General features: G+C 36.9%; 1 protein-coding gene across 1 annotated transcript; it reads left to right on the forward strand.

Moving 5' to 3' along the window:
• The first annotated feature begins 9,443 nt into the window (after window positions 1-9,443).
• Window positions 9,444-10,496, forward strand: LOC129232894 (zinc finger protein 271-like). Its single transcript, XM_054866997.1, has one exon. The coding sequence runs from the start codon at window positions 9,444-9,446 to the stop codon at window positions 10,494-10,496; it is 1,053 nt and encodes a 350-aa protein (XP_054722972.1).
• Window positions 10,497-11,695: the final 1,199 nt, after the last annotated feature.

Consider the following 11,695-nt stretch of genomic DNA (forward strand, 5'->3'; position numbering starts at 1 on the left):
CGGGCAAAGCCATGCGGGTACCACTAGTTTTTAATAAAACCTTGTTTGTTTCTTTTTTAATCAAGTCTGTTTACTATGCAGTTTTTTTGCAATTAGTATTAAAAACCGCCTACAGATTCTTTTATAATGCATCATGTATATTAGGTTCGATATTCTGAAATGCTGCTTAATAAAACAAACAAGAAAAAGCTTATTGTAGAAGCAAATTACATTTCCAAACACAATCAATGCATATTCATAGCTGCAACATATACTGAATTCATCATAACCTCCTTAAGCAATATTAACGCAGTTGATGCTTCATGTTGATAAATCTTTCAGCAATTCCCTCCCCCCCCCCCATAGTTTTTCCAAAATGTTATTCCAGTTGGTAAAGCTTTAACAGTCTTAAATTGCAGAAAAACTTCAGAGAGATTTTTTTTTTTTTGTTTTTTTAAGCACTCTTCATACAAACTTTTACATTAAAGTTATAAAAGTCAACTATGCATTTTCTTCTTTTTGCTTATTATATTTTTTCCAATGGGAGGGGTTTAACCCCTAAAACCTTCCCCTTGGACACGGCTTTGCACGCCAACGTGCATACACCCAAGTCTATACACACACAAAAGCCTGCACATACACATACACAACCAATTTTAACACACGTCTCCTTTCAGGGACAGGAGCCGTGTCTAGAAACAAGTGAGTAGGGTACTGTGACCACGGATTGTAAGGAAAGACAAACATCCGTTTTACAGCCGAAAATGGACAAATGTATTATTTTTAGTGATGTCAGCTTTTGCAGAAGCAGAGTCTCATTCAGATGAGTGGAATACGCGCATCAATATTTACTTTTCCCTCTCATTCATGTAGATTCGTCTCATCTAGACGTTTGAAAATCCTATACAATCCGTGGTTGAACAGTAGTAACCAATGAGTAGAGTAGTAACCAATATGAGTAGGATCCGGTCGCAACTCGTGATTGCGAAAAACATAATTTGAATTCAAAATTTCAGAATTCATATTAATTTTTTGTTATTTTATTTATATTTTCATATGTTGTTAGCAGCGTTTAAATTGGATTAAAACTGAATGGAGATTGGTTCTAAAGTGACCATCATTTTCGCTTACAGGACAAGAAATTTCAACCCTTTCATTTGCCCATGAATATAACATTCGCTATTAACCAGCGTTAGAAATAAAACATTAGATTTAAGAGTCACATGGCACCTGGAATAATTTAAAGTCAGAATGAACAATAAAGCTGCAATTAATTACTTAAAGAATTGTCTTGAATACTTTGTATTTTAAATTAATTTTAAACTTAATGATATCATTCAGAATAAAAATTGATAATATCAGCGATTGTTGCTTACATACTCTTTTCAGACATTTCCTGAATAACTTAACACAAATATTTTAGCTTTTGTTCAATTTTAGCTTTGCACAGTTGTGGAGCACATACAAGAAATTTTTTGAAGGAAATATTTTGACTCGACTGTCTTTCCGAAGTTACATGGCGAACTAATGTGTTTTTTTTCTCCTTTTGATAACAAAAAAAAAACTTAATAATTTATTAGATGTCCAAAATGCCATCTCCAGAAATTTGGTAAAGAAACGATTAATTTCTATCTGTCCAGGCCTGAAAATTGGCACTACATGTGGCAAAAGGTTGTTTTTTACGAGGGTAAATATACTTTTAACTAAAAACCAAAACTTTTAAAGATGTATTTATTTGGAAACAACGACATTACACTCCGGTCTTCCTAATAATCAGGTATGTGATTATTATCTAACATCTGGCAACCTTGCAGTGATATGCTTTTATAATAGATTCTTTGTTACGGTTTAAAGATTTTTTCCCCAACAACGCCCCCCCCCCCAAAAAAAAAAAACGAGCTGATGTGGGCATCACATGACTTCCTTTAACGCTAATTTAATGATAATAGTGCCTTGGACTTGGAGTAAGCAAAGAAACATTCCAAGTATTTTCACCCCAAGTTTGTAGAAAACCTAAGCAAAGAAGAAAAAAAAAGTTTTATACAGATTAATTTTTCCAATATTGGCAATTTTAATGTTATTCAATGGTTAACTCTCTAAATATCGCTAATAGTGGCCAAATTGAAAAGAGATAAAATAAATAATAGTTTGAATTTTGACATCTTGAATTCAAATTGTTTTTCGCAATCACGAGTGTGTGTGTGGGGGGGGGGGGTATGTGTATGTATGTAGGCATGTGTGTTTGTGTCTACGTGCAGGTATGAGCGTGTGGGTAGTTGTGTGTATGAGTGTTTGTGTGTGGGGGGGGATGTTTATGTGTGTTTAGGCATATGTGTTTGTGTCTGTGTGCAGGCATGAGTGTGTTTGTATGTGTAGGTGTCTGTATGTATGCGTGTGTGTATGTGTTTGAGTGTGTTTGTGTATGTATGTTTGTAGGTGTTTGTGTGTCTGTACGTACATGTATCTATGCGTGTAAGTGTAGGATATGAACGCAACCTGGAGACGGTTTTCGCTAGAGGAGCAGCATTATGAGGAGCCGGCCGACGGTGATGCTGCAGAGGGTGCTGGTGGGAAAATAAAATCATAGGGACGCCGAAAACAGTCAAGTGAGAACAATAAGCAATCGTGATTGCTCAAAAAGAAAAAAAAACGCCAAATTTGTTGTCAAGTTGGCGACAAAACTTGGCGATATATTGCCAAGTGTTTGCCGAATTATAACACCACTTGAGTTTCATTGAAATTAACAATGATTTCCCTCCCCCCAACCCCACTAGGAGTCTACATACCAAATTTCAACTTTCTGGGACATACCGTTCTTGAGTTTTGTGAGGTACATACAGACGTCACGAAAAAACTCGTTGCAATTAACTCGGGTATCGTCAAAATGGATATTTCAGGTGTCAATACGTTCTTAGGTGTATATCCACTTGTGGTCGGGTTGAAAAAAAAAATCGATATTCATTCGGAGGCGAGGAAAATGGAAACTTAGGCCGATTTTTGAGTGTTTTGCGGGGGAGAGGGGAAGTTCTAGCTTTTTCATAGTTTCCGAAAATTTCACACTGTCTTCAGAAAATTTTACTTAAGTCCACTTGCACTCCTGGCTGAATTGCTCAAAAAGAGAAATTGTATTTTCTGGATTTCGTTAGGATCAGTATGTGTATAATATTTCTTATGTTTTGGAAGTAAATGTCTGCAATGGGCACTAAGTTCTAAAAAAAAACTCACTTTACCGAAATGATGAGTTTTTTTTTTCCTTAAAGGGTTCACCCGAAAAACCTCGAGTGTGTTTTTTCGGGCTGGACTCAGTTTGACGAGCCTTGAGACTAACAGCAAAAATCCTCTTATATATAATAGCGAATGCACTGCTCTAAGGCCCCTATATATACGAGCTGACGTATCAGCTTAAGATTAGTCATTTTGGATTGAAGGCGTGTTTGAGTGGTTGTTTTTTCTGGCAAGTTATCACGTTTTGTGATTGTTCACTGTGAGCGATTATCAACTGCACGTGAATGGTTTATTAAATAAAACATTACTTACTGCAAATTTGGCGAAACATGTAACTTTACTGTGGTAACCCTTGCTCTGCCACAATGCAAAATGCGATCCGAAATGGCTGAACTTAAGCTGATGCGTCGGCCTATCTATATAGCGGCTCTACACTGATCTAGAGCTATATAGCGGCTCTACACTGATCTAGAGCCGCTATGTAGATAAGCCGACGCGTCCATTACTTCGCGTGGACAAAACTTTACCGATTCATTGCTTCGCTTGTCTAAAACTTTGCCGATCCATAACTTCGAGTGTCTAAAAATTCGCCTATCCAGAACTTCGCGCATTCATAACAATGAACTTCCATAAACATATATAAACTTAGTAAACAAGTAAAAATGTATCTTTTTTAAGGGGGGGGGGTGGATTGTTCAATGATTTCCAGGAACGCATTGGGCACACATTATATGAAAAACTAATTTTTCATAGTAAATTACTTGATTGCAAGTTAATTGTGTAAATCTTAAATGAATTTGAGTATATTCAAGTTTATGAAGTAATAAATTGACATAAATTTGAAGATTAAATTACGATTAATTGATCACTTTTCCAAAAACGATTAAGTGATTTTAACAATTTAATGTTCTTTAGCTAACTAGCTGAAAAATGTTTGATGATTAAAAATTTTGTGTTTTATTTTGATTTCTTTCATAATTTATTCCTAATCCTATTTTAAAACTATTTTTCAAAATTTGTCAGTAAAGTTCAGAAGCGATTCTCTCCCCCCCCCCCCCCCCCCCCCCCCAACTTGCTTTCCGCGATGTTACTCATAATTTGCTTGCCTCTCCATTCGAGCGAGAAATTGAATGATCCAAAATTTTTCAACATTTCTGGTCATTTCAGGTTGCAAAAATGATCTACTAGGAAAAATACCCGAAATAGTTGCCGCTGCACTCGGTCACTATATTGGATTAAGCAATACAGAACGGTCGTATACCTAAAGCAAATTAACATAGATTATACAGGGATGAAATTGGGACTTTTACATCTAGTCGTTATAATGAAATAATCTTTATAATGTGTGGTCGTTATAACGAGCGTCGATTGTATATGTAATTTAAAGATTTTTTCACATTAAAACAAAAATAATTTGATTTTAAGAAGTTTTATTTTTGACGCGAAAAGCAATACACGCACAAAGTTTTGTTTGTGCAAAGTTTTGTATGCACGAAACTTTGAATGCGCGAATTTTTGTCCATGCGAAGTTTTGATCGCGCGAAGTTTTGACCTATTACCTTGCTGTAGACTTCTTTCGTTTTCAACATTTTTTTTTACCTAACCCTTTTCTGCCTTAGGATAAGGTAGTATATAATCTGGAGTGGGGCTTGCTTCCTACGGTTAAGCAACTGGTAACTTCGCTAGTACGTGGTAAATTGTCATTATCTTTCCTGGATTCTTCACCATCCTAGAATCACAGGCGGATTCAGCATAATTTTTCAATGGGCCATATTGGTTCTTATTAAGAGGCTGCAACTTGTATGCTGTTAAAAATTCAAGAAACTTTTATGGTGAAATTACTGAAATAGAGTATTTACAGTACGGAAAAAAAAAAGATTGCAGCGCCAGTAGATAACCACGTGACTTACAGCGTGAAACAGATAACACCGTATTTCCCCTCACTCGATGTGTCCAAACTGGTACGGTAGTCAGCAAAGCCATTGCCAATGCAAAGGTCCTACTATCGAACATGGACGCCAGTAACTTTTACCGTAAAACTTCAAGAGTTCTTTTAACAGTAGCTACAATGTGGTGGGAAAGAGAGCAGTGTTGTTTTAATTTTAGTAGTGTGAAGTACTTAACTTATAGAAATCAAGCCCTTCTATTGACAGATCAATTGGCAGTCGATTGTCTAGTAAGAGAAACACAGGCTTTTCTTTGAACATCTTAAGTTTTTGGCGAAATGCTTAGAAATCTGGAAATATTTCAACTGTTATCCATTCACAACGGGAAAACTCCACCAGCTAGTTTTTCTCTGGTAGTTTCTCATTTCTGGAAAGAAGAGCACGTATGTAGGCTATTGTATAGACTTGCATATAAGAAATGACACGCTCAAAAATAGTGTAATTATTTTTTTCATAGATTGACATTTTTCAGAATTTACGTATAATTGGTTAACGTTTTGACTCTAAAAACTTAACTAGGTGCAAGTACGCAATTTCACATGCTTACCCTGAAAATAATTCGCCTATTACCCCCTCCCCCCGTATTGAAATCAAGTTACACTAGTTTGAACATGGCCTCATAAAATAATCCAAACAAGACGTCATTTGTTGCGTTGAAGCATGGGTTATTCAATATTAATAAATTTTGGTTACTCCACTGTTATAGGTTGTATCAGAAAATAACTAAGGATGAGAAAAAAATACTTAACACTGAAAAAACAACTTTCTCTCGTGCAACACGTTTAACGTGGTAGATTTAACTAAAATGCGTTCACTGTAGCGCGGTAGCTACGGTGGTCAGTTGATAGCTCATTCAGAGCTGTCAAACCAAAAGCAAGAGAATTAATTTACATTCGTACATTTATTCCTTCACATACTGTTCCCGGTCCCCCTGCTTTGGGGGTTTCTCACACAAAACACTAACAGTTAAACGAATTCAACAAAAAAAAAAAAAAAAAATTTCTATTAATACCTGGATAAATTTTGTAGAAATTGATGATGGTCATGCTGAGAGTTCTGTTGATTTGGCTGGAAGGAACAAATGCATTAGTTTTATTCGTAACAGACGCTCCCACAGCTCAATCAACAAAATCACGATGTGGTAGAAACCGGGTAAATAAAGCAAAATGAAGGGGGGGAGGGCAAAATCAAAACTGCAAATCTTGTAATTTGTCTGTAACAGCATTCGTCTATATTATCTGGATCTGTGGGTCATTATTAAAATAGCACTCAAATTAAAGGGCGGGGGATTAAGCAGAACTGTAGTTGCGGAAAATATTTAGGGGACTCGCCAAAACAAAAGGTGATTTGAAAATTGACATTACATTTACATTATTCTGGAATAAAAAGACAAATATTTCGGAGGCCGGTGCCTCCCCCCCCCCCGCCCATACAGCGCTGTTTTATTTTCTCTCGTAGTCTGAATTTAGTTTCTTTCTTCTAAAGTGATTTTTGGTAGGTTTTCGTGTTTTTCGATTCAGTGTGAAGTATACAAGATCTGAATGAGGAAAAAGCACCTAGTTAATGAAAAAAAAAAGTTTTACAAAGGATATTAAAAAGTAAAAATTTTAAATACTGTCTTCCTGAATCAATGCATATTTAGTTGCGAAGATTATCTGAGGAGTCTTTTCAGTTACAGTTATCTGCGTCTAAAGCGCAATCTGCTTTTCTGTCGTCAGTTCTATTGAAATGATATCCTTCAAGGACGGATTTCGAGCGGAGAAACAAGAAATGTGTGAGAGCCGAATCAGTACAGTAGAGTGATCAGAACTAGAGCCCCTATAACTGGAGAGGCCGACGCATCCGCCATTTTGGAGCAAGCGTACAGCAGGAAAAGCTTTCCTTCGGCAATTGGCAATCCTTCGCCAAACAGGGAACGAGTGAGTTGGGGAGCGAAAGTGAACATTGGCGACATTTTGGAAACAATTGGCGTCGTTTCCAGTCTGCCATCATTTCGCGGGCTATTTTTTATCCATTTCTTTTTTCTTTCTGCGTCTGCTGGAAATCTGAAGAGCTGAAATCCTTTTTTGCAGCTGTTTATACAATTAACAGCCGAACACCACTCATTTGGCTTAATTTATTACATTCTAAAGAAATGTAAACATCAGCAGCAATGCTATCTCTACGAAGCACTGGATCAAGTTTGCTCCAAAATGGCGGATGAGTCAGCTCCTCCACTGTAGGGGCCTTAAATCAGAACAGCGTTCACACATTCAGTTTAGACAGAGCCTTTGCTTTTGTAAGCTCTTCCATCGTGACTTGTGCAAGAGACGAGGAAGAAGCTTACAAAATAAGCCGCTCTCCACAGTGCAGTTGAGGACCTTCAACACCAGTATTGTTCCTACTGGGGGACACATAGAGTGCTGACATATACGAGGCTTGTTTTTAAAGTAAGGTCCGTTTAGAAATAAAAAAAGAACGAATATAGATGGAGCAAAGACATTTATTGCACAAAAATCTACCACCCTTACGCTATATTTTGATATTGCTCCAGTGATTTTCCAAGCATTTGTCATAGCGTGGTACAGGTTTTTGTATACCTATTCGTACAAACTTTCCGCCTGTGTAGACGACCATGAGGACTCTTACAGACTTTGGCTGGGACGTTTTTGAACATCCTCTGATGTGCCCCCACCTCGCTCGCAGCAACTTTCATTTGTTTTGGCATCTAAAGTCTTTCCTAGATGGTCTGCGGCGCAACAGCAATAATGAACTCAGAGAACATGTTACCGCATGGTTGACTACACAGGCGACAATTTTCTATGAATAAGTATACAAAAACCTGTACCACGCTATGACAAATGCTTGGAAAATCACGGGAGCAGTGTCGAAATGTAGCGTAAAGGGTGGTAGATTTTTTTTTGCAATAAATGTCTTTGCTTTATCTGTTCTCGTTCTTTTTTTATTTCAAAACGGACCTTACTTTAAAAACTTCCCTTACAACCACAGCACAACAGAATTTTTCTACCATTATTTTCCGAAGAGATCCTGCATACAGTTAAAAACATTTTCACAATTATTGCCACGGGCAAGCCAAGTAATTTTGCTAACGTACTACTACAGTAAAAATTAACACAAACACTTAAAAATTCTTAAGAAATATTCTTTATTGATTAAAGTGCTTTATTAGAAAAGCCTGACACTTTTCAAATACGATCTAGAGTAGCAGCGCATTCTTATATTTTACTGTCGATTGTTAAATTTGAATGCGTCACCTTTTTTTAAATACATATCAGCAAGCACTTTTTTGGTTTCAGGGCTTCACTACTTTTTACCTAATGTCATTAGTCATTATTTACCTAACAATAATCGCATTCTTTTCATTATTTTCAGCTGTAAAATGGATTGTGCGACATCAGAACTCAATTAGTGTCATATATTCAAGATTCAGCTTCAACACTACAAACCCTCTTCTGCACATGCATCTAAAGAATTTTATCGTAAGGAGACTTCGAGAAGTGCAACTCAAGTTCCATTTTCGAACGTTTTATTTAAGATTGAAAGTTTTCTTTCTCAAGCTGAGCATATCAAACCATAAAAGAGTGTTGACACAGAAGTGTCTGTAAGTTAAAGCTCATAGCCTTCTCCGTTATGTAGCCAATAATTATATTCAATACTGCTGTATTAAAATCGGACCCAGTGGTCATTTTTCCTTAGAGTCATCTAAATAACGTTGAAAAAAAAAATTAACTGGTTCCCATGCACCTATTTAAAAAAAAAATATACCAAAACTCGTTAACAGCTACGCTTTTTACCAAATTAATTTTCTTTAGATTTCAATGCCTTTCCAATTGTTCCTGTTTGTTGAACAAAGTGATTAGTCACATGGACCAATAATATCTAAAGCACTCACGTTTGATACTTAGGCTACAGTTTTGTTCTTCGTTGCTGGCAAAAGGAGTTGGCCAAGACATTGCTAGTCATCAGCTGCATACGTATTTCGTTGACTTGCTGCCACTAAAAGAGATCAAAATATTTTCTGACTTTCCATTCTTCAGTTGATCTCTCTTTCATAATATTTTACAAAGTGTGAAGTTAAGATCCATATTTTGAGTGTAAGTGTATGAACATTTCCTTATATATTGTTCAGACGGTTTTGTGCAACATCGATTTTAATGTACATTGCGGTACTTTGAATTACACAGAACCAAGTTCGTTTCGACTCTTGCGATGAATGTCCATTCTGGTGAAAAATCATATTCATGTGACGATTGTTCCAAGGCATTCACTCAATTTTCACGTTTAAAGACCCATATGAGGGTCCATTCTGGTGAAAAGCCATATTCATGTAAACATTGTTCCAAGGCATTCACTCAATCATCAGATTTAAGGAAGCATATGAGGGTCCATTCTGGTGAAAAGCCATATTCATGTGAACATTGTTCCAAGGCATTCACTCAATCATCAAGTTTAAGGACGCATATGAGGGTCCATTCTGGTGAAAAGCCATATTCATGTGAACATTGTTCCAAGGCATTCACTCAATCATCAAGTTTAAGGATGCATATGAGAGTCCATTCTGGTGAAAAGCCATATACATGTGAACATTGTTCCAAGGCATTCACTCAATCATCAGGTTTAAGGACGCATATGAGGGTCCATTCTGGTGAAAAGCCATATTCATGTGAGCATTGTTCTAAGGCATACACTCTTACCTCAAGTTTAAGGAGACATATGAGTGTCCATTCTGGTGAAAAGCCTTATTCATGTGAACATTGTTCTAAGGCATTCACTCAATCTTCATTTTTACGGAGACATATGAGTGTCCATTCTGGTGAAAAGCCTCATTCCTGTGACTACTGTTCTAAAGCATTTTCTTGTGGTTCAAGCTTAAAGAAACATTTGAGAACCCATACTGGTGAAAAGCCATATTCATGTGACCATTGTTCTAAATCGTTTTCTTGTGGTTCAACCTTGACGATTCATTTGAGAACCCATACTGGGGAAAAGCCCTATTCGTGCGGCCATTGTTCGAAGACATTTTCTTGTTGTTCAAACTTTTACACGCATTTAAGAACCCATACTGGTGAAAGGCCGAATTCGTGTGAGTATTGTCCAAAGGCATTTATTTCTGCTTCACACTTGAGTGCACACATGAAAATCCATTCTGGTGAGAAGCGATTTTCGTGCGAATATTGCTCTAAGGCGTTCATTGGACTTTCAAGTTTGACGGAACATATGCGAGTCCATACTGGTGAAAAACCGTACACTTGTGAATGCTGCACGAAGACATTTTCTCGAAATGCAAGCTTGAAGAGGCATTTGATGAGAGTTCACACGGACGAGAAGACAGATTCATGTGCATAACATAGATGCCAATTAAACCGCTTTGAACAGGACACTCCTTTTTACTTCCTTTTACAAACGAGCTGATGTGTGCATCACATGACTTCCTTTTACTCCAATTTAATGTCATTTTCTCATTATTGGCAGTTTTAATATAATTCAACAGTTTACTCTCTAAATATCACCAACTGTGGCCAAATTGAAACCAAATAAAAAAAGAAATCGGCCAAGTTGGCGACAAAACTTGGCGACCAAAAGACTGGAGATATATCGCCAAGTGTCCAACAAATTATAACACCACTTGAGTTTACGTCGAAATTAACAATAATTTATTATTTTAAGGGGCAAAAAACCCCTTTTGGAGCATCCGAATGCAACCAAAAAGGAAGGTGCACAACTGGACCCCATTAGGACTCTACGTACCAAATTTCAACTTTCTAGGACATTCCGTTCTTGAGTTATGCGACATACATACACACAGACGCACATACATACGTACATACAGACGTCACGAGAAAACTCGATGTAATTTACTCGGGGATCGTCAAAATGGATATTTCGGGTATCTGTACAATCCTAGGCACATATCCACGAGTGGTCGGGTTGAAAAAAAAACTCAACATTCATTTGGGGGTGAGCAAAATGGAAATTAAGGCCGATTTTTGGGTGAAATTTTTTCGCGAATACAATACTTCCTTTTTTGTAAAACGAAGTAAAAAGGATGTATTGTATTCGCGAAAAAAAATTGAGTTTTTTTTTTCAGCCCGACCACACGTGGATACATGCCTAGGAACGTACAGACACCCAAAATATCCTTTTTGACGATCCCCGAGTTAATTACAACGAGTTTTCTCGTGACGTCTGTATGTACATATGTATGTGTGTATGTATGTCGCATAACTCAAGAACGGAATGTCCTAGAAAGTTGAAATTTGGTACGTAGACTCCTAGTTTGGTCTAATTGTGCACCTTTATTTTTGGTTGCATTCGGATGCTCCCAAGAGGGTCTTTTGCCCCTTTTTGGAGGAAAATCATTGTTAATTTCGATGTAAACTCATGTGGTGTTATAATTTGGCGGACACGTGGCGATATATCGCCAGTCTTTTGGCGATAAGGTTTGCAATTTTTTTTTTTTTTTTTTAATCTGGTTTCAGTTTGGCCACTGTTGGTGATATTTAGAGAGTAAACTATTGAATGACATTAAAACTGCCAATAATGAG

Source organism: Uloborus diversus, unplaced genomic scaffold, assembly GCF_026930045.1.
Source record: "Uloborus diversus isolate 005 unplaced genomic scaffold, Udiv.v.3.1 scaffold_14, whole genome shotgun sequence".
Lineage (NCBI taxonomy): Eukaryota > Metazoa > Arthropoda > Arachnida > Araneae > Uloboridae > Uloborus > Uloborus diversus.